This window comes from Brienomyrus brachyistius, chromosome 1 (assembly GCF_023856365.1).
Source record: "Brienomyrus brachyistius isolate T26 chromosome 1, BBRACH_0.4, whole genome shotgun sequence".
NCBI classification, from domain to species: Eukaryota; Metazoa; Chordata; class Actinopteri; order Osteoglossiformes; family Mormyridae; genus Brienomyrus; species Brienomyrus brachyistius.
Genome location: NC_064533.1, coordinates 52392594 through 52416314, shown reverse-complemented (window position 1 = coordinate 52416314; position 23721 = coordinate 52392594). Strand labels below are relative to the sequence as shown.

General features: G+C 45.8%; 1 protein-coding gene across 1 annotated transcript; it reads right to left on the bottom strand.

The window, feature by feature from the left end:
* Window positions 1-2248: 2248 nt before the first annotated feature.
* Window positions 2249-16475, bottom strand: LOC125738419 (prostaglandin F2 receptor negative regulator-like). The gene is made up of 9 exons (XM_049007335.1): window positions 16090-16475; window positions 13543-13911; window positions 12523-12933; window positions 11945-12325; window positions 8561-8983; window positions 7587-7991; window positions 6633-6740; window positions 3898-4191; window positions 2249-3779 (listed from the first exon to the last, which is right to left on the bottom strand). The coding sequence occupies exons 1-9, from the start codon at window positions 16127-16129 to the stop codon at window positions 3577-3579; spliced, it is 2634 nt and encodes an 877-aa protein (XP_048863292.1). The 5' UTR covers window positions 16130-16475; the 3' UTR covers window positions 2249-3576.
* Between the last annotated feature and the right edge of the window lie 7246 nt (window positions 16476-23721).

Genomic DNA, 23721 nt, shown 5'->3' with positions numbered 1-23721 from the left:
ATTACTTACATATTAATCAACCACAAACCAAGTCATAGTTACATACTGAATTCATGTTAATTCATCATTAATGAATCAAGATGCACCGGTCTCAAGTGGCAACTATATACATTTATCATCTATCAATCAATGTCATGATTTTAATTTCAGTAGTAACAAAGTATTTGTGTCCCGTCAAGTAAAACATTCCAATTATATTTAACATCTTCCACTTAAAACTGTAGGGCTACAAGAGGGGGATTTAAGAACCTGGGTTAAGAAAATCCGTTTGTATTTTCGATGAGCCCGACTGTTCAAAATCATATCAAACATAAAGGCTGACATTTCATATTTATACATCGGACATAACAATTGTACCCAGCGCTTTTGTCTTCTCAATGTTTCCACGATATCATGTTATCGGTACTGTAAAAAATATACCAAATTAAATAAGGCTGGAAAACCAGGCAGTTGGCCTGTGACTGATCATATACTTTTTTGATCTCAAACTCACAGGTTAACTCTTAGCAGAGATGGCAAAAAGAAATTTATAAATATTGGCCTCATGTGATGAATTGTTATAAATGACATAACTATGTAAACATTCATACTCAACGGACCAAAACCACTCAGACTTTGTCATAAGCCAAACCCATCGAGATTATCTTGTTGTGGTCGCAACACCCAGTTGGAAGTCATCTGAAAGAGTGGCTCCTGGTTCAGTAGAAGACTGAGCATGTCACATGATACACAGGTTCTGCCCCATTACTCATATACGGATGGCCTCCGTTCATGCGAGTCCACTCTTATTCAGCCATTGCTTTACATTACTGCTATTAATACCAGCTCCCTGCCCCTGAGCCTTACCAAGCACACCACCTAGGGAGGAGTGGCTCTAGACCAAACAATGTAACAATTGTGAAATGTGTTTTGAATACAACCTGGTAGCAGAAGCCTCTAGACAGGTGCTTTACATCTTGCTTTACATTGATGGAAGATGTTGGGGTCTAGGCCTCAGGAGCACAGAGACAAAGCCATACAGAGTCGTCCGCCACCTGCCCCCCCTTGTTGGCCCCTGGAGAAGCACTCCATACAAGGCCTTGGTATGCTCTGGTAGGCTCTGTTCATCTAGGGCAAGGATGACTCTTCCCTCCGGGGTAAGTCTGTTTACAGGGTTTCCATGGGGACAATGGTGTTGACATCACAGCTGAGCACGAATGTCGCTCTGTCTCTTTAAGTTTACACACGTCACCACACCCATCAACTTACACCCTTGTTCGTTTGCTGGGTGTCGAGGCGCAAATAACAGCACCAGTTAACCAAACTCAATTCTGAAAAAAAAATAAAAGTTATACAGCACTGTACCTCACCACTGTAACCAAGGGTCCCAGGCATCTGTATCAAAAAGCAGGATTTCTCGCTCAGCCAGATAACTTGTCAGATTTAAGGTAGTCTGGACTAAATGTCAAAGAATAAAGGTCTGTTAAAACTGGGAGTACCTTAAATCTGACAAGTTATCCAGCTAAGCAAGAAATCCAGCTTTGTGATACAGGCCTCAGGTGCTTGGGCTCCTCAGTAACAATGGTGAGGAACAGCCCTACACATCAATCCTGTCAAACACGCAAATGGACCTGGAGCCACAGAGACTCAGTCATTCAGTAGCCTTGATGATGGGACTGGATTCCCACAATAAAAATATGAACCTTTCATAAGAACATCCATGAGTCTTTGGGGTGATCTGAGAGCAGAAACATCAGCGTCACTTAGCAGGCAGACGTGGGACAGGGACTGCAGCTTTGCAGTGCAATGGCAGGGGCTTGTAGTGAGGCCCAAAATCAGTCCAATGAGAAGTTCCAGAAAGGGAACAAAGAGGACCAAGAGCAGAGCGGATTCCACTGAGCCAAAGGGAACGTGCCAAGAATGAAGGAGGTGGCAGTGCAGTGAGGTGCAATCGACAAGCCACACACATACACATTCATATCTTTGTGGGGACCATCAATTCATGTCTAAAACCCTCATCCCAACTATGACAACCTTAACCCCTACCCAGCTCTAACCTTAAGCAATCAAACAAAAATACAAGACTTTTGGCACTGTTAGTTTTATAAAACTGAGTTTTGACTAAAATAATGGTCCCCAAAACATAAAAAAAATAGGCTTTTCCACCATATTGTGGGGACACTGGGTCCCCACACTAATATACACACACGACCCCACACACATCCCTCTCAAAAGCCCAGCCAGAATATAAATGAAAGTTATTACAGTGTGTAAAAAACCAAGTTTATTGGACAATAAGTATTATAACTTTGTTTTTGGCAAACAACAAAAAAATTAAAATGTCAGTAACCTCTGTAAGTTGAAAACAAAAATATACAATTAAAACCTGGGGGGGGGGGGGGGCACACGTACACACATACAAGCACACATATACACTGTATTCAAGGAAATAATCTTCAAACAGAAGCAAACACACTGGTACTCTGTGCTTATCTGTATGAAGCGTGAAGTACTCTTTCTGTATACAGCTTCCACCTAGAACAGGGGTGGCCAATATTACCCAGAAAGGGCCGCTGTGTGTGCAGGTTTTCGCTGCGATGACCTAAAGGTCATCCCAAAAAAGCCGCACACACACCGGCCCTTTGCGGATAAGATTGGCCACCCCTGACTTAGAACATCCTCAAATCCGGCAGCCTGTGGTCATGCCTCCCGGGGAACCAACAGGGTTCGCCTCCCATGGCAGCGGCTGGAAGAAACTTTTGTTCTTTTTATGAGAATTCAAGACGCAAGGCAGCCAGCTGGAGCAGAAGATTTCTACTGACAGATCTGAGGGTGAGACACTTATCATTCACAAGCTAAACACTGTAAACTGACAGCCCTTACAGATTTCTTCCCACTCTATATACAATTCTATACAATTAAAAAACGTTTCACGCATTCCATCATCAATGGCTCAAGGCACCAATTTGTACAGTGACCCACTTGGCATTCATTCAACATACCAATTAGCACAAGGTGTCTGAGCACCCGAAATGAGCTCTTAACGAGCTCTATCCACAGACTGGTTTTTATAGAACAGAACCACACCCACCTGGGTGAAATTTTCCATTAGCATTAAAAGCCAGAAAAAAAGTTACAGGCCTGAGATCCTCTTCAGCTTGGCTAGAACATTCCTCTGCAGGGTTTCCACAGAGATGCTGATCCTTGCTCTATAGCAGATCGGCCTTTGTTAAGGAACAAGGGACAAAAACACATACACCAATGTGCAAATCTCTGCTGCTCTGCTCCCAGACCAGCTGGTCGACAGCCCTCCTCTCCACCGTAGACTTTCCATCGAATACTGCTCCATTTAAAACGTTTGGTGACATTTGGTGACACTCACGAGTCAGAATGTCAACAGGCACTAAGGTAAATAGCTCTTCCTGCCTCAATCATCTTCCTGAGTTCAGTGCAATAAGATCCATGGTTGGAAGGAAGACCTCGACGGCCGTCTTGAGAAAGCACACATCCTCTCAGTGTCCTTCTGGCACAGCACATCCAGACGACAAACAAACATCAGTCCCTGAACCAGAATGGTTAATGTTCTTGGTTGACCAATTAAAAGCATAAGACTGAGGTCTCATCGTAAATCAGTACTCCTGGTCTCAGTCCATCTCGATGTCCATCAGTTTGCTTTGAGAACGGATGCCACCGTGCTGGAGGCAGCGGGCGAAGATGTACCCAATGAGGACAGAGAGGAGACCAACAGCCAGGGAGATGCCACAGCCGTAGAGCAGAGGGCACCTGCACGGACTTCCACACTGTGCAGCAAACACATACGGTTAGACACCCATGCTAGTGGGGACTCTCACTGTACACACCCAATTTAAAAATAAAAAGATGCACGACATAACTATCACTCTAGAGACGCATACGTACCTGAGAACTTGACTGAGAGAAGGACCTTTTCTGAGACCACCTCATATCCCTTGGTAGACGTCAAAGGGGAATTTTGCAGCCAGGAGGTTACCTTGCAATGGTACTCCCCCGAATCGCTGTGCTGGAGGTTGTGGACAGAGAACCTGTAGGTCCACGGGTTTATCTGGTACATCTCACACCCTTTCATCTCACACCGCTGGGACTTATTGGGTAGACCCTGACGCTTGCTGATCAGCAGGTCGGAATGGTCCGGGTCTGAGGTGGAGGTTCGGTACAACTGTACTTCGTATTGGTCTGAAAAAGAAGGTGCCGGAAATTACGAAGAGCCCAAGAATGCTTGCAAATCTGGGATAATTAACATAGCAGGATACACAAATGGATAACCTGCGCCGTGCCTACTGCAACGCTGTTCATTCTTTCCCTAAAAATCGACATGATCTGACGTGCACGGGGTTCCTGTGTGGACTCGTTTTATATGCATGCTTTTTTCAAAGAATGACATGGGGGAGGGGATTCCTTTGAAAATTATTACATTTCTACATTCCAGCCATACTTGACACTGGAGTTTAACTCACAGAAAACGGCATGGATCTATATTACACACTCGTACGGCAACTTGGACATCCCAAAACTCCCCCCTCACTTGAGGCATTCGTAAATGGTGCTTCAAATCTAGGTGCATGATACTACCAGAATATTCCAGGAAAAGAAAAAAAAAAATCTTAAGATTGTATATGTATGGGCAAGAGTGTTAATCCAGTTTGGTTCTTGCTTAAAGATCTTAAGCACATGTTAACTACAGTATGGCTGTGCTGGAACATTGCAGACTGTCAGTAATCCTTTTCATGCCTGGAAGTGTTAATACAGGATGTTTGATGGTGAAGAGACTGGGTCATCAGGATTACAGAAGACTAAAGGCATGACGCATCACCTTCAGAAGCGAGTCTGGTCAAGACATGCCGTCAGGTCTGAATGAGACCACAATCCCAGCTTCAGGAATATTTGCGACATGGCGTGCAGGAAGCACAGATACACCTACGGACTATGGCCTGGTTCTGAAGACGCTGCCAGGGCTCCCAGAGACGTTATGTTGCGACGTCAGACACAGAGAGGTACTGCCCCCCCCCCCCCCACCCGACACTTCCAAGTTAAATGCTTCACCGGTCTAATAGAATCACATTTGGCTCACTGCCCTCGCCGCATGGCTCACTGATCACCGTACAATTTTACATGACAAAAGGACAATCTGGGAGTATATCTTTTTCAGTTGTGGGGGTGTGGCCTGTAGGTCTGTACTTGCCAAGCCCCTCCCCTTCCTGGCATACCTTTCAGAACAGGGCAATGAGGGCCTATTCTTTGGCTAATTCCACCATCAATGTGTTTATTTAGGTATTTTATTGCAGGAAGTACATCTGTAAAAAATGAGCTGATTGTACATGGAAGTCCCAAAGCGCCGGCGCAGATATGCGTCCCTGTTAATGTTCTCCGAGGGAGGTCACGATCAGTTTACTGCTGGGACTTTTACCAAGGCGATAACTGAATAACCAGGTTCGGGAAGGACAGTGTCATAGATGCTTTCCTTTCAGGGCATATTTCTGAATGGAGTTTGTCACACGTGACTCTGGATCTACCTGACAGAGACACACTCCCTCACTCTCTCTCTAAGGATGTTTGCATGCCTACTCTCTGTGGGATGTTTCATTATTGTTGGGGGAGGCTGGATGGTAGACAGACCCAAGAGCCTTTTAATAAAGTCAAACTGAGCTCATCATATGTGACCCTCATTGCTGCTGAATTTCCAGAAGGTCTCTCATGATGGGCACCTCCAGCAAGATAAATCACGCCGACGGTGTGGTCAAGTGTGGGAAGAGTCACTATCAGCTGGGTACAGAAGTTGGATTCAGCTAATTATATTTATTTACCTGCCATAATGGTGCAATGAGTTAGAAAAATATCTGAAATTCCCCCCCAGGACTGAAACTGAATAGCCACTATTTTGAGCAGCGTTTTGCTCTGCAAAGTGTTGGGTTTTTATGGGAGATCATAATCATTCTGTCTTTACTGTACAGCCAGGACCATTATTTCACACGTCTCAACCAGCCTGGACCACAGTGTTCTCAAACAAAGCACCGATACTGTCAGCTGTACAATGCCGTGCCACGTAAATTACCGCCACAAAAGGAATTAAGTACTGGGAATGAAAACTGTAGGATGTTTAGCGTAGTCCCAAGCCCCTCCCTTCGCAGGGAAAACCAGCTTGATCTGTACCTCTGCAACCTCTACAGACTGGTAACTGCGACCCACTAAGACTCTGTACACAAGTCAAGTTCATCGCTCATTAGCACACAGCATGCAGCTAACTCCCAAAGGCCAGCATCAGCCGGGCTGTGAAAGCGGCTCAGTGTATGGTGGGGATATTAATTATTGTTCTAAATTTAACATGTTGCTGGGGATGGTGTAGTAAAGCCTTGCAACATACAGTCCAATGGCAAAACCAACCATCCCACCGCGGCAGAACAAACTTATAGCGTTACATGTGACTCCTATGTGTTCGAAAGAAGCTTGGTTTGTGAGCCACAGTCCAGGAATGTTCTGGAGAAACAGTTAGTCGAATGGGGGGGGGGGGGGGGCATGGCCTCAGGGGCGGCAGGAAGGAGTGCCTCCTCCTGCTCCCGTTTGTGATGTGGCACCCGGCTCTCATGACCCAAGGCTTAGTCATCAGCAAGTATACCTACTATTGTTAGCGGGTCCGTCCTGGGCTGTCAGGCCGCAGACCATCGTGGCTGAGTCTCCGGTGTAAAGTGACCTTGAGTCCAGACGAATGGAGACATTCGCAGTCGGTCCTGTCGAGCGGAGAAAAAAAAAAAAAAAAAAAAAAAAAAAAAAACACACAGAATGAGAGGCACATCGGCCGGTCGCAGCACTGTCCTGCTGCTGCCTGCTCAGCCAAAGACAGGCAGTTCTGGATCTTAAAGTGGCTCCATAACATTCCTGCTAATCACACTGAGAACAAAGGCACAGATTCTGCCTGGCAGTCGCGGGTGCTCCTTCAAAACCGACGATGCTGGATCATTAGCTCAGTGCACCAGAGCCGCCCCCCCCATCTTTTCACCACAAAAAAAAGCCATCTAACTCAAAGCCAGCTCTGTTCAGTCCCTGCAGCAACGCCACACAGATTCAGGGGTGAAGTCAGTCCGCCAGATAGACGGAGGCTTTCGAGCACAAGGGGACAGATTGGGGGGGTTGGAGCAGTCGCCGTCTGAAATGGCCGACAGATTGGGAGGGGGGGGAGGTGGTAAGGGATGTGCGTTAAATCCAGGAGCAGGGCTATCGGCTGGAAGACCAACTAAAAACAGCAGACATTATAGCGAGTGGGGGCACTGTCTTATCAGTCAGAACAATAAAGACATGATTTTGTGTCCAGTTTAAAGGACACAATACTTGCCAACTCCACAGAGACATCCTGAAAGCTGTTTTTTGTAAATATGTGCTTTCTGCCAACTGATTTGCTATCAGTTTCCGTTTCTGAACGGGGCTGGGAATTAAGCCGCCTTCCAGCGTGTCATTGGGAAGTCCTCGGCAAAATAGAACGGTGTGCTGTTGTCCCAGTTTTCATATACCTGATTCCAGCACACTGCTGACTCCACACACAGCACAGGATCTGACAATGTAACCACACTCACACGTACCTGGGCCCGAGAAGGCCAAGCTGACCCGATTGGACTCGGCGCTTATGGTTCTGCTCCACCCGCCCCTGCTCTCGCGGGTCCAAGCTGCCACATCACAGAAGTACGCCCCCCCGTCAGATGGCTGCGCTCCGGACATCCGGAATTGGAAATTGCCCTGTCCCACTTTCTGGAGGATCACGTCGTCCAGCCGGTCCGGTTGGCTCCATCCTTCCAACTTCAGGATGGAGTTCTCGCTCAGTGATATGATCTTCTGGGTGTTCCCACCAGCCACCGGTGTCTTTTGGATCAGGATGGAGAACTCCTCCCCCTGCAGGTTCTGCACTGTCGCCTGGCAGCTCATCTCGAAGGTGCCCCCAGGAGAGGAGGGGTTCCGCAGAACCATCGCCTTCACTGCGAGATCCGGTTCTGTAAGGAAAGACAGGCCTGTGAACATCTGGAGATGATGCATTTCCAACAGCTGGGCATAGCTACTGTCCCGGCACACATCTGCACATTCCATTAAGATTTAAGTCAAACGCAAACAAACCAGGACAGCTGACATGCATCAAAACATCACGACGATGTAGGAAATGGAAAGAAACAGCCAAAACTTTCCAACTATCTAGCGAAAAACAACAAGGCTAGATTTCCAAAGTGAACCGTAACCAGTTCCACAGGTGCCTTCTGTGAGCCATGTTAATGGGGAAACCGCACGCAGTCCCGCGTTACTAAGCACAAACCGGTCTCCCTATTTACTGCATTTTGCTACAATGTTAACACCTTCAGGGTGCCACCGCGGTACGACGGGAAGCTCTGAACCGGCCTTTGGGGTGACTCAAACACACTGTGAAATTTGAAGTTGCATGAGAAGCTGCACATTCCAGCACAGAGCAGCAGCATGCTTAGCAGTTAAGAGTTAAAACTAAATTGGCTGAGATATCAGGTGGCGTCTGGGAATTCCCTCACTGTCAGATTCAGAGCAATGTGCCACGTACTTCTGGAGGCCCAGGAAATGGTGATGCCGCTGGAGCGGACTTCCCCGGCCTTCTGCCAGCTGCCGTCCCGTGAGTGCGTCCAAGCGGAGACGGTGCAGGAGTACAGCCCCATGCCCGCGGCGCTCATCTGCAGGAAGCGCAGCTTGAAGGTGTCCGGTTTCACCTTGGACAGCACGAGCTGACCGTCTTTCACGAGCTGCTGGTACGCGTCGCCTGCCGACAGGTCGCCGTGGTGATCCAGGCCCCCAATGAGCTGCGAGCTTGCGGGCAGGTCGCCCGGGGTGCCACCCCCACGTTGCCACGTCACGGCCAGCCGCCCTTCCCCCAAATGAGACACATCCGTCACATGACAGTCTAGCTCCATTGGATCTCCGGTGTTCTGTGGGATCACAGCGCTGCTCAGGTTTACTTTGAATTCTGGTGCTGTGGGGCAGAAGTGGGGGGGAGGAAGACATACACAGTCAAGGGGGCTTTTGCTGTAATGAAATTATCACACCACCCTGTGTCATAAGCCCTAGTCCAGTGAGAGCACAAATGAAGGACATTGTGTGTCTCTGTGGGTTAAGGACACTGTGCTTGTGATCAGAAGGTCACAGGTTCAAATCCCCAGGGGGATAGGTTTCATATTAACATTGGGGGGAACGGGATCACCATGATCAGAGGTGAGAGGAGCACAAAAAGGTGATTCTGTAGTCAAAGTGTATGTAGTTTGTTTTTTTTTTTGTAAAATAGTGCTGTTATAGTTAGTGTTAAAAGTGAAATTTATCTTTCCATTTTTACTGTTATTAACCTTCAATAAATTGGTAGTTTAAGTGTGTTATTGTCTCACATTATGTACATTGAATTTGCAGGAACTATCAAAATTATCCACAACATGATATTCTTCCATGAATGTCAGGTCATGCACTGTGGAAAAATGACCTCGGCACACAGTCCACTAAGATGGGCATCGCTATTCAGCACCACATCTGCTGTCACAAACATCCTAACTTTCCGGAAAGAATCATTAGCACAAACAACACAGCACAGAACAGCAAGCAGAAGATCGTCTCAGTAGAGACCCACAGAAGTAAATATAGGGGATTGACTGAAACTCTTATTGGCAATAAATTGGACTTTCTGTCAGCACCGTTTATGAACTAAATGATTCTGAGTTTCTGGTATCCGAGTGACTTACTTTATGGCGTTTTCCAAACAAATGCCAGGCCAGGCCTGACCCTGGATTTTAACTCATTCTTACGCCCTAACAGCAAAGTGGAGTGAGACTTGTGACCGACAGTCTATTTACCGCTGCGTTATCAGCGTTGCTATTTCTGCTGTGCTATTAACTAACCAAGTTATTTGATTGTTCAAGCTGCAACTAAGACGATCACGATGAGGCTATTAAATCTCACCATTTCACACAATCTTTGGTTATGATACAAGGTCTTCAGTGAGTTTACACGCAAAGTGCTTTTCCCACTCGCCTGTTATTTCTTTTCTCATAGATCCGTTAGTGACTATCGGCCATCCGGGGGCCTGTTTCCCACTTATGCAAGATGCTGTCATAGTTAGTAACTTTGCTACTCTGAAATGAACCCTAGGGTGGGAGCTTACAGTATTTTAATGGGGGGGGGGGAAGGGGTCTCCTGGTGAAAAGAAAAAACATACCAACTCGTCACATAATTTCAAGTTATATTTATCGTTTACGTTTCATTATGTTTTTTTGTGAACAAACAATTATATTAAGTATATATCTATCTCACTGTTGGGGGGGAAGTCCCACCTCATCTCGACGTTATGCAAATCCCCATGATTTTGCCACTTAACCCCCTAATTGTTCCAGGGAATTGTCTGACCCTGCTTCCTTAAAAAAAGTGCATGCTGCTTTGAAGAGAAGCACTGGTGAAGTAAAACTTTAAATAAAAATCCCAAAATACCACAACACTGAAAATGGCTGTTTATGAAGGTGTGTTTAGGACAACAGGGACAGCATGTTCAGTTAGAGCTGCGCTGTCATTCCTAAGAGTGTTTATTGCTCACGTCAGAGTTAATTCTATAAAAGGCGGCAAAAGTCGTGCACCCTCTGGTTCGGGACCACGATAAAATTGGCCTCATCACGCATCAGCGCGGCGTGTCACCGGGCCAAGAGGAGCTGGCGGAGATGGAGAAGCGGGTCCAGGGCCGTGACGCTCGTCGCCAGGTCAGCCTGGCCCTTTAAGTTGCACACGCACGCCCACATGGGCCACACGATCGCAGATACTGCGGCAGTTATCTGCGCCGACGTGTCTCAACTGCGCAACAAAGACTAGGATTAAAGCGCTGACAAAGCCCTTGCCGAAAGGACACATGCTGCCGAGAGGACTGGGCCGCTCGTATGGCCCGAACTAAGAGCGGTTCGGCCCAAGGGGACCGGAAAGGCAGGAGGGCAAAAGGAGTGGCTCTTCCTGGATCTCGGTGGAGACGTGCTGTCACCATCTGCTACAGACACCCATATCCCCCCCTAAAAAAAATGCGCTTGGAAGGACCAGGCTTCAAAAAATAGAATGATATATATTTATACAATCTGCATTATATATAGACACATATAGACTCATAAATGCAATTCTACCCTTTCTTGTAGGGTTTTTGGCATATACTGGCTGAAATTATTGGCTTCCAAATCACTAGGATTCTGGGTAAGTTGCAAAGGCTGCATTCATAATCACATTACACACTAAAGACCCAGCCCAATCGCAATTAACACCTGTAAATGCTTTCATGAGACACGTGTGAGCACACTGCAGGGGGGGGGGCTTAAATTTGGACAATCCCTGCAGTCAAACACGCTCGAGTTGCAGTGTGCTCCACACAGGACAAGAGAGGGACCTTGAGGGCAAACACACCTCCCTAAAAGCTCTATTATTGCCCTCTTGCAATCACCCCCTTTTTTGACCCGGAATAGGAAAGAACTACAGAAAGCACCCATCACCATGAATTACTCCAATTTGCCATCACATTTACAGTTCTCCACCAAATCAAAACCATTGTCACAATAGTGTTATTCTGGAAAACCTCCTTTCACGTCTCAATGCTATGACAAAGCTGTGAGGGACAATCATAACTGCTCCAGGTTCCCCATTTACAGCGAGTCCACCACAGAAGCTTATCAGAGATGGGCAAGGCAACTGAACCAACAAACAGTGCACAATTATACTCCCCCTAAATCAAGGAAGAACTCCAGGAGAATGTAGGCTTTAATAGCCAGGGGGGGAGGATATCATGGGCTGCCAATCAAATGTTTGTCCCACAGTCACTAACCCCGCCTGTTACGCTGCATCCGGACACATATACTGACCGAGAGGTTTCAGCGTGTAAGTGAAATGTAGTAGGTGACCAGCTGTGCTTTCTACCAATGTGTCTTACCTGGCAGGGACACCTGGACCTCCACTGGGTCGGAGACCTTCTCGGCCGCTGGGTACCACAAGCCACTGCTCTGACGTATCCAAGCCCGCACCTTGCATGAGTAGAAGCCCGAGCTGGACTGGTCCACATCATGCACCAACAGTCCAAACAAGCCTGGCTTGACCCGAGTGAGCCCCACGGACCTTGACGCATTCTGCACTATCCCGTCTCGGCTCATCTGAACCAGAGTACTGGGGGAGGCAGAGGCAGTGAAGCTGACCAGCCAATCCAGCTCCAGGCCCAGCGATGGGAGATTGTCGGCAGAGATGGAACAGTTGAGACGCATATCATCCCCCATACTGACCAAAGTTGGTTTCTCCACAGAGACCTTGAGGTTCTTCCCTAAAATGTTGGAACATTTCATCAATTACCATTTAGAATTACATTTTTAAGTAGTTTCTTAGCATTTCAGGTTTACCAATAACCAATGATTCAAATAAAAACCAGATGATTCATGCACAACCGATTCCAGAGCATTCCAGTCAGCAGTCACTGGCTTTTCTATACTCCCAGCACTCACAGCAAAAACCCGGACTTACGAATAGCTGTGACTTTCACTTCCCCCAGCTCAACGCTCCGTCCCATGATGCTTTGCCAAGAGTTCTTGCCCTCCAAAACCCACTGCTGGGCTCGGCACGTGTAGGTGCCCTGGTCGCTGGGCAGAGACTCCGTCAGTGTGAGGATGAAGGCCCCGCCCTCGCGGACATCTATGCGCATTCCACCATTGGCATAGCGCTGGGCAAACGTTGGACCCGGCTTCAGCACGCTGTCTGGGCCAAAGGTTACGATGTCTTCACTGGGTGAGGTCCCCCTCTGAATGGACCATGTCACTGACAGGTAGGTGCGATCCGACAGGTCCCTGGAGGCATTACACCGCAACTGCAGCTCACTGCCTTCCAAGACCACCGCTGGGGCTGCCACTGGTGACACCTTCAGGTTATCCCCAATCACTGCAAAAACCCAAAAAGTATCGCAGTCAAATACAGTCTTTTCATCCAAAATGGTGACCACATTTAGTAAACAATTTATCCAAAGCAGCACCTTCCCCCCCCAACGGCTGGGTCAACCTGTCCCTCAAGCAATTGAGGGTTAGGGGTCTTGCATAGGGTCCAATCAACAGTGAAATCATACTGCTAACCCTGGGATTTGAACTGGTAACCATCTGGTCACAGGCATGGCATCCTAACCTGCTCAGCCACAGCACACCCACTTCAACTGAATTTCACGTGGAGTGACTCTTATCCCCAACTCAGGAATACTACACCCAAAGCCCACCTGGAAATTGAAACAGCACCCTTCAAGTTATTAAATATTGCCCTTAAGTGCCGTGTCACTGTGGTCCTTAAAAATAGTGCAAGAAAACAGACCAGGCTGGTCGGTGGGATTATAATTGTCAGCCAATCACAACCTGCTTTAACTCACTGGGAGCCATTAAAGCAGCCAATAGGAAGTGAGCTTAGTTCTCTACTTCCTGTCTTTAATCACTACTACAGCGAACTGAGCTGGGGGCAAAGTTGGCAAGCCAGCATCTAGGTAATCATGGAATTAGGGCAGCTCACCCTTTAGCTCAACATCGGCAAAATAGTTTCCGGATATACTGGAGTCAGTGCTGAGAGTGGTGCAGCGGTAAATGGCGTCATCTGCCACACTGGCATTTGCGATCCGCAGCTCCACCACGTTGTCGTCCAGCCTCACAAGTTGGATGGCGCCGCTACGAATGCGGTCCTTGTAGACGGTGTTTGTGAATGTGTTTTTTTCGAAGGTGGAGATGAGGCGCAGCGTCTGGCCACCCTTGAGCACCTCCCACTCGAAGTCCTGCTCCTGGGGGCCCTCGTACTTGATGACGTCGCATCGGATCGACACAGTCTGCCCGGCCACACGGACCAGAGGGCTGAAGGGGACGGTCACCACCCTGCCCTGAGAGGAACCTGCATGGGTCACAAGCAAGGGAACATAGCTCAGATACAAGCAAGTACCAGAGTGAATTTGGCCAACTGGACAGTATGGAATATCATTTCATTTTCAACTCTCCATGGCCAGGTCAGGTCAGGTCAGGCACCTTGCATTGGTACAGCCCACCACACGATGAAGCACCTTGGAATCCCAATTGGTGACCCCACCCCCATAGGCCAACACATGGTCCAGTCTCACCCTCTGGCAGTGCCAATCTATGTACCCCAGCCAGGCGTTTTACAGGGGTGTCCTCTTGGCTTGGTCCAGCCAGTTGGGTCCTTAACAATGAGTATCCCGTGAGTCGGATCACATGGCCGTACATGACGCTTCGTCACAATGCAGGAACGGTGCCTCATTTCGGACTCCCTGAGCAACCACTCATTTAACACAAAGTCATACCAGTGGTACCCAAGGATTCTCAGAAGAGTACAATACCAAAGGAGTCTAGTCTTGGTCTCAAGTTACTGAATAGCATTCATGTCTCGGTCAGACTGCAAAAAAGGGAGTCCCAGGACTCTACAGACTTGAACTTTCATCCTTTCCAGTGACAGAGGGTCAGAAAGTTTTATTAAATGGGTCAAACACACACATACATACTGTATATACAAGTCATAAACAAACCCAGGACAGCTTTCAGTGTCAGTCATTTACATTTTATTTATCAAATGTTTTTATTCAAAGTAACACATACTTGAGAAAGCGGGGCTACCCAGTCACTGGAGCACTTGGGGGTTAATGGCCTTGCTCAGCGTCTCAATAGTGAAACCTATGCTGACCCTCTGATTGGAATCAGTGACCTTCCGATCATAAGCACAGCATTCTACCCCGCAGAGCCACACCCTGCCGTCAACATGCCTGTTTGATAAAACGCACATTTTAACAATAGTACTGATGTGTTTATGCAAGTAAACTAAGTAAACAGATTAATTGGGAACAGAAGACCGAGTGAATATTAAAAATAATCACAGGAGCATTTCAGTCGTCCTCTCGGCTCCGGGACTTAACGCCTCCATAAAAAGTAAAGCCGGCAGAGCCGGTTACTCCTCGGATTTAAAGGGAAAGTGCATATGCGGAGCCGCTTCCTGACTAGGAAAGTCCCTGTGTTTGTAATATTCCCTTCACAAGAGAGATAACCCACGGCTGCGCTTTGCTCGGGGATTCTGCCGCGCACCAAACACGACGCTGCGCCCGAACAGGAACACATTTTTGCAGCTATGGCTCATTGAGTGTCCCAACCCATGGAGACACGCACAACGTGCATCGAAAGAACCCACCACGCCCATGACCAATGTGCCAGGGAGCGCCTGCCTGCACCTTCCCGGCCAGTACCTAACCACACCTAACCACAGCTACGCTTTACCACATAGCCACATATCGCTCAACACCATGCCTGTACAGAACTGATTTTCTGGATATCTTCATAACGTTCTCTTTCAACTACTTAACGCGCTTTATTTGGTGCGTAATTAAACGATTTAAGGTCATATTGCGCAACAGGAGTTAAGTGCCTGATTTTGACCTACTGTACTGTAGCTCAATCCAAATAACCACACACCTTAATACACATTCTGATCACGAAGCGTCAAAGTTAAAGGTACCCTATGTTTCCCACCACCAACAAATAGTAACAACCTACTTTAGTGTTAGATAAATGCATTAAATGTGAAACTGAAGGACACCATGCGTAAAGGACTAACAAGCCTGTCTGAAAATCCCTACGCTTGGCAGCCGCACTGCATTTTAAACACTTAAATTCACTCTTTTTGTTGCGATTCTGAAATACACTGAGATTTTTTAATCTGTCCACAGTTTATTTAGCGATTGCAGCAATTATGCTTAAGCGTGTTGGAATTGGCGATTCGTGTCCCCGGAGAAAAAAGGAAATTACCAAAATGTACAATTTATTCAAAAACGGTACATGAATAGCCAGGAATGAATGATACATGAATACGGAAAAAGACCGCAAGTTTCCCACGGCTGATCAAAGACTAGTTTTTTTTTTATATAGTTAGCCAATAACCAACATATGTTAAAACTCAAAGGACTCAAACAGCAAACCAACTAAAACAACCGCGATGCATTTTAACACACATTATACAGTATAATATTGTAGCACAATTTAAGTAAATGCATAATTTTTAACGGGATCTTACCAAACATTAAAAATAAAAATAAATACGTGAAAGGAGTCATTTCCCTCTTCCCAGTGTTGATTTTTCCCTCGCCGCAAGGTTTCTTTGTGAGACACGGCAAACCAAACGGAGTTTGCCCGGCTTCGCTTTTCCAAAAATAAGGCGGCTTTATAGATTCACCTAAACTCGTCCTTTATTTGCCTTGATATTCTCAGTAAAGAACCGCAAGCAACAATCTAGAGAGAAAATTTGGCCCGCATGCGGAATATATAAGCGGCGAAAATCACACAGGCTCCCCGTCATTCCGGAAGTCGGTGTCTTTCCTTTTTTCTACCTGAAAGACAGAGATGGAAAGACTGTATCTTCATATAGTCACAGGTAAATTGGAGAGAAAAAAAGTAGGCGGGCGGCACGTCAGATGACTTGTTCCGTTTATGCCTTATTAATATCCACAGTTTAATCTAATTTACAAATGACACGGCGGGTATTACGCCCTTCTTATAAGTGGGCGCCCACGTGTCCGCAGTATGTGACCACCATATCCCCTTTTTCGGTTTTGCGCTGTATTTGCCAAGGTTGGCGTGTATTTTGCACCAATTGAAACGCGATTTAATGAAAATGCGCACAAAGGCTTGATGGCGCCTGCGGTGTTTCGCGAATCCTCAGCATTGTCTCGCCACGTGCAGCTCTGATTTGCACTAGGGTGATATTTAAAAATGCATTTCACTGAAAATACCATAAAAAAAAACAAAAAGAGAAAAAGCAAGTAATAAAAGTAGACCTACAGAAAAAAAATAATCATCTATATACCATGGTACCCACAAATTCCAATAGTGTTATTTTAATGATATTTCCTTTATCTGCAAATGTACAGTAACTGGTTATCCAATTAAGGATCTTCAAACCACCCCACAAGCCACACACAGTGAAAAGTGCAACTAAAGGACAACAGTTTGCATGACTTTTGGGAGTGGAGGAAGAAATTAGAGTATTCTGTGAAAACTCACATAAACTGGCAATATACACAAAAACCACCATGGGCCACCATGCCACACATATATGGGTTTTAAAGTTCCTTGCCAAACTATGACAGCTAGGGTAAATAAAGGTGTTTTTTTTAAAGGTTACTGCCAGCCGGGCCGGTTCAAGAGTGTCCATGAAACAATGCTAACAGAGGAGTCCAGGCATATGTCATGTTGGTCCTTGGATGTTTTTTCTATTTTTAGGAGTGTATAACTACACTTTGTTTTTTTTTTTTTGGGGGGGGGGGGGGGGTTGCATCTGTCCCGCCTCTGTTTGTCGTGACATATGAGAACATGACCTACCTCACACTCCTTTCAAAATGGGTCTGTCATTATCGGTTTAATCTTTGACCCTCCTGCAACCACTATCTGAATCTGTCCAGATTCCGGAACAGCATACATACTAAATGAAGAGAGCTTTGTCCAGGTAAAATACCATGTTTCAAGAACCTGATTTCCAAAAGTACCCCATGCCAGCTGTCACTGGGCTGTTACAATAATATGCTGTCTTGACATCAATAAATGGCACCAGGCGACTCCCCCCAGTAGAGCTACATGATCACTGAGTCTTGCATTTTCAACTATGGATCAGAGGCGCCATAAGGGGGGGGGGGATTTAGGATGATTTAAAGGGCCCCTGAGTGCTGAGTGACAGGGACCCTAAAGAATTTGAAATGTTGGATTGGTCTGGTTTGGGGACCCAGCAGTGCCCCTGCCAAGGATTAACATGAAGTAACTTGTGTTTCTCCAGAATCTGGAGAAATTGTCATCAGGCGTATAAAGAAAGTATTCCGTAAACATCAGAAAATCACAGCAGTTCTTGAGAACGGTTTATATGACTTCTTTCCTGAATAGTATAAAAATAGTAAAAAGCAAATGCACTTCACTGAGATTTAATGCAGACGTCCATACACAAGTCTCCATTCCCTTCTTCTTTTTACTGCTCTCCCTTGGTGTTAGGGTTGCTATTGTGTGTTTCGTTTAATTACTATTTACAGGTTGCGGTTTTGTGGGCTCTTAGGCTGCTTGCTAAAATGCTAATCCATCTATCTTACAATTTACGTGTTTGGTACAGGGTCAGTGTAAACATGGAGCCTATCCCAGTATGCACAGAACAGGGGACCTTCCTGGACAGAATGCCACCACAGGACACACACATACAGAACACTGGCACTTTTAAAGACACCAGTTTGGCCTTACATAAATTTTGAACTGGAACAGGAGATGCCCATTACAATAAAAACGTATGTGTTAAATATACATTTATAAATATATCTGAAAAAGTAAAGCACATTTGTGTAACTGTAACATTTAACAATTCTGGACAATGACACTGCATTTTACTTTTCAGGCATCGCAGTTCAAAGATCAGTTTTGAAACCGAAAACAGAGCTACAGCGCCATCTGTTGAGAAGTTTCAAAGCGTGGACGGTAACATTCGTTTTTGTAATCCCGAGTATGTTCATGGCGCCTTATTTTAATTGCTATGGATCAGTGAAGGTATTGCAATGACTGTTCATTGTATTTCCAAGATGTTTCGGAATGTTTGTTTACTTGCTTTTCTGGCATTCCAAAATTGTTCCTCCATTGCTCTTCCTCTATAAAAAACTGTTTTATTCACATTAATATTTTTGGGTTGTCTTGTCAAAGAGCTATGACCCTGACTTGTAGGGACAAGGGCACCACTAGACATTTTGGGCTCAATGGAAGCTCAATATTGGGCCCCCAACACAGACCAATCCAATTATGTTCCAAATATATTAGAGAGCATCCGATCTCTCTCTCCGCCCCGCCATCTCCCCCCCCTTTTTATGGAACCCCTTTGTAGGGAATTGCACTATATTGTGAGACACTTAGAGCAGCACAGTAGTGTCCAGGGTTCGAGTCCCTACCCTTGTGCCTGTAGCTTCCAGGATATGCTCTGGGCTCATGCAACCCTGCATAGGACAAGAAGGTACAGAAAATGGAGGAACGTGAGACAATCCCCAAGTGTCCTCAACCTTGCTAAACACTACCCCATTTCAACAAATACCTGCAATAGTTACTGGATTTTCATTAAACAGAAACAAAATATCACAAGGGATGGTTACCCGTGTTAGAGAAATATGTACTTTTTTTATTGTCATTTTGCTAGACGCTTGGAAACAACACCCTGCAGCAGCTTGATCTTAATTTAGCAATAACACTGCTTAAGAACGGTCGCTTGAATATTTCCACCCCATATAGGGTGATAAACAATGTTCAATGTCTTTTGCATATCCTATTTGTGTACCTCAATAAAAGATGCTGCGAGGGGAATTCCTCTTTCGAAGTTGGCTGAGTTCGACTGAGAGGCTGACACCTCGAGGTCAGGACTGGGCTTCCCTTGCAGCAAGTAAAAAGTCATCACAGCTGTCTGTGTTGTTCTGTGTTCAAAGACTGGTTTGTTTCCAGCGTATCTTAAGAAGAAAATAACCCTAACATCTTGGTCCTTCGAGCCGGATTTATTAAAGCAGCTGCTCCGAGCGGTTAAACTCCCTCTACAAATTGCAGTCTGCAAATGTGCCGCCACACTACAGGAAGGGATCCAGTTTCATTAGGAAATGCTTTCGCTGATCAGACAGCAAAAGGAGGCTGCAAAGGGTCAGCATGATGCACACGTCTTCCTCTCAGAAGAGGAATAAATGCCAATCTCCAGAGAGATTCTGATAGACAGGCAGACAAGTGCCACAGACACGGAAAAGAAAAGGTGGCTTCAACAAGGCGCCCAGTTAAGTGAGAACCTGTATGTCATTCAAAACAAACCAATCCTCCCGAAAAACTTATACAAATTAGCCGCGATATTGAGCCATGGGCTTTGTCATGTCTCAACAGGAGGGATGGTCGCAATAATAGAAAAGCATTTCTATGCACCAAATTTCAATATTTTGAAAAAAGTTTTTTGTACATAAGTCAAAAGGAAACGTCAGACCTAACCGAGGATTCTTTCCTCAGGCAGAATACCCCTTTCAGGTACTACACATGGATTTCATCAAATTGTCGAACTGCCAAGGCTATAAGTATTGCCTTGTGTTAATCTGTCCATTCTCAAAATGGGTAGAAATCATACCCTCCAGGAAAGCCGCCGTACTCGTAGTGGCAAAGGCCATAAGCAAAAACATTATCCCTGAGCACGGGACTCCAGAAGTGATATATAGTGACAAGGGACCTTACGAAGTACTGCTGACCACTCCAACCGCCATCAAGATAGCTGAACGACCTACGTGGATACACCAATCCCACTGTAAGAAGGTAGTACATTTCCAGGCCACCGACGAGAAGTGGTGGAAGTCCGGTAACAAAGGGTGGAGAGGTCAATAGGACGCTCTGGTCTCAACCCGGTGAAGAAATCGTCTGAACCATGCTCATTAATAGGGCCTGGAAAGGGTTGCTCTTCCTGAGACTTCTCTCCCGTTGGGGGGTGAGTAACGCTCAGCAGAGAGTGGGAAACCACTCACATTACCCACATGGGGATTCCACAAATTAATGTTGGCAGACTGGTACTGGTTATGCGGTCAAAAGGCATTAATGTCCCTACCAGAAAATTGGGGAGGACTTTGTGCTCTTGTGAAACTGTCTGATCATGTGTTTTTTATGCCCAGCATTCACCATCATCCTAGTAAGCACACCCGACGAAAGCGAGATGTCGTGCCTAAGACGGAATTCAACTGGCTGGGGCTGACTGCGGACACAGGAGTGCCCCTACAATGGCGTATCTGGACCTCAGTAACACCATTGCAAAGGAGCAACAACAGATACGGAATATGTTGCAGAAGCGCCTAGTGCTAGATCTCCTCACTGCATCCCAAGGAGGAGTGTGCAAACTCATAGGCGACACCTGCTGCACCTACATTCCAGACGAATATAAGGATGGAGGAAAAATTCACGACACCCTTCAACAACTTAATGACTTACAAGCATATGTTAAGAAACATACGGGAGGAACTTCACTCACCGGTTGGGACTTGTAGGCTTGGTTTTCTTCCGGAACATGGTGGCAATTGCTGTTTAAAATTCTGATGCCTATAATTGCTATTTTGTTAATAACCTGTTGCTTCTTTCCTTGTGTCATACCATGTATTCGGATGCTGATTCAGAAAACCATTGCCAACACATTTCTATCATATACATTGATGACTCGGATAGATCCCGATGATCAAACTCTTACTTCTGTCTAGATGAAGGATGTACTGAAACTGTTAAACGCAGATGGTACATTACCTGAAGGTTAAGACACGGAGTGAAGAAAATGACAAACAAGAGGGAAATGTTAGAGAAATATGTACTTTTTTATTGTCATTTTGCTAGACGCTTGGAAACAACTCCCTGCAGCAGCTTGATCTTAATTTAGCAATAACACTGCTTAAGAACTGTCGCTTGAATATTTCCACCCCATATAGGGTGATAAACAATGTTCAATGTCTTTTGCATATCCTATTTGTGTACCTCAATAAAATACACTGCGAGGGGATTTCCTCTTTCGAAGTTGGCTGAGTTCGACTGAGAGGCTGACACCTCGAGGTCAGGACCGGGCTTCCCTTGCAGCAAGTAAAAGATCATCACAGCTGTGCGTGTTGTTCTGTGTTCAGAGACTGGTTTGTTTCCAGCGTATCTTTAGAAGAAGATAACCCTAACAACCCGTCAATATAACCAGCGGTGTCTGCAGAAAAATTTCATTGTGGTTTCCTTATTATTTTGATTATAGGGCTTACTATGCATTTACTAAGGGTGGCACTGGACTTGAGCATTTAAAGTTGTTGCAACTTCTTACTTTGTTACATTTCTGAGTCGAAAAATATTTACTGAGATACTTTCTGCACAAGACCGTTGTTACTCACCAAACAAAAACGTGAAAAGCATGCAGGTCACCTGAGTGAAGCAGCAAACAAACAAACAACAACAAACAAATTTATTTTTGTATAGCGCATTATCACAACATTACATCGTCTCAAAGTGCTTTACAGCATCCCCACCCAACCCCCCAGTGAGTAAGCCATAGGCGACAGTGGCAAGGAAAAACTCCCAAGAAGGAAGAAACCTGGGAAGGACCAGACTCAAAGGGGGAGCCCATCCTCCAGGGGCCGGCAGGGAGAGTCAAATCAGAGAGATGGCTAAGTGCCGAGTCACAAAGTCCAAATCATAAGATTTGAGACACAACCGGGGAGCAGGGAGATGATGACAAGCCGGTGCTGACTCTCCTTCCAATCGCCAGACAACCAGAGGTAAGTCAGTGGATCATTCATGGAAGATGACACAGGCAGAACGGCGAGCTAGATGCAGGGACGTCATGGGTAGAGGCGACGTCACATGTAGCAGGGTGTGCAGGATATCTTGATAGATTGAGGTCTCCAGGCATCACCCCCCAGGAGGAGTAGGGGAAATAAAATGTGCAATTAGTCAAAGTAGGGGAGACTATAGGCAGTGCTAAAAGCTAGATGAGTGCAATATGAAGTGCAATGTGCAAGCTCCGGCAGATATGGCTATGGCAGCATAAGTAGGAGGGAGAGGCAAGTGGGAATGCAGGCATGGGGAGTCCCTGAAATGTCAGCACTCCAGTTCCACAAGAGATTGTGAAGCTAGAGTGACAGCACTGACAGTCCAGTTAATCCAAAGCCAATGGCACCGATCCCCACCCAGCTCTACACCTCACACTACAGGTCTGACTGGGAATGAAGAGTTAGCTAGAGCTAGAACTAGTGTCCCTATACGCTAAACCAAACAGGTGTGTTTTTAGTCTAGACTTGAATATTGAGAGTGAGCCTGAATCCCACACATCCGGTGGAAGACCATTCCACAGCTGAGGAGCTCTATAGGAGAAAGCTCTGCAGCCTGCCGTAGCTCTTTCTATCCTGGGCACTAACAGATATCCTGCGCCTTGAGAATGAAGCAAGCATAGAGGGTTGTATGAGGTCAGCAGATCACTAAGGTATTTTGGTGCAAGGCCATTCAGTGTTTTATAAGTTAGTAGCAGTATTTTATAGTCAATCAAAGACTTAAGATTCAAGACGTTTATTGTCATAACTGGAAGACGTTTATCAGTTTATTGTTAACTGGAATCCAGTGAAAGGAGGATAAGACAGATGTTAGTGTTTGTGAGAACTCTGGCTGCTGCATTCTGTACCAGATGAAGTTTATGTAAGGAACAGGCGGAGTTAGAGTTTACCTGGACAGCTGTAAAAATAAGACTGGGACTCTGAGTGACATGGGGCATAAAAGTTAGGAACATAGTTGGACTGGGTCTTAGTTAGGGACCCAATACGATATGCATTCATTTGGACCAAAGTCTCCAGCGGTACCTCTGATTCCTGGTGATTAGATTCTAATGAGTCATGATCAAGATACATTTGTGCTAGATGTAGTGGTTGTTAAAAGGGTAAAGTGTCAAAGAGCCTCAGGGTCGTGCCAGGAAACACAGCAGATGACATACAATTCAGTAGGTGATGGTCTATTTGCACCCCATATTAGGTTTTGGTGCCTCCCATGAAAAAAACTCAAAAATGAAAAACTCATCTAATATAAATAAATACCTGGTACCAGCTAACAAATGGAAGCACATCCAACCATCGCATTAACCTGTGGCCTCTAGTCCTCTCACATTTGAGGGCCTTTAACA

What these genes read in the sequence shown, in the direction of transcription:
- LOC125738419 (XM_049007335.1), bottom strand. Translation starts at nt 16,129, where the DNA reads ATGACTCCTTTCACGTATTTATTTTTATTTTTAATGTTTG. An exon ending in AGTGAAAGTCACAGCTATTC is followed by an intron (nt 12,326 to 12,522) that starts GTAAGTCCGGGT and finishes CCAACATTTTAG; the next exon opens with GGAAGAACCTCAAGGTCTCT. An exon ending in CATTTCCTGGGCCTCCAGAA is followed by an intron (nt 7,992 to 8,560) that starts GTACGTGGCACA and finishes CTTTCCTTACAG; the next exon opens with AACCGGATCTCGCAGTGAAG.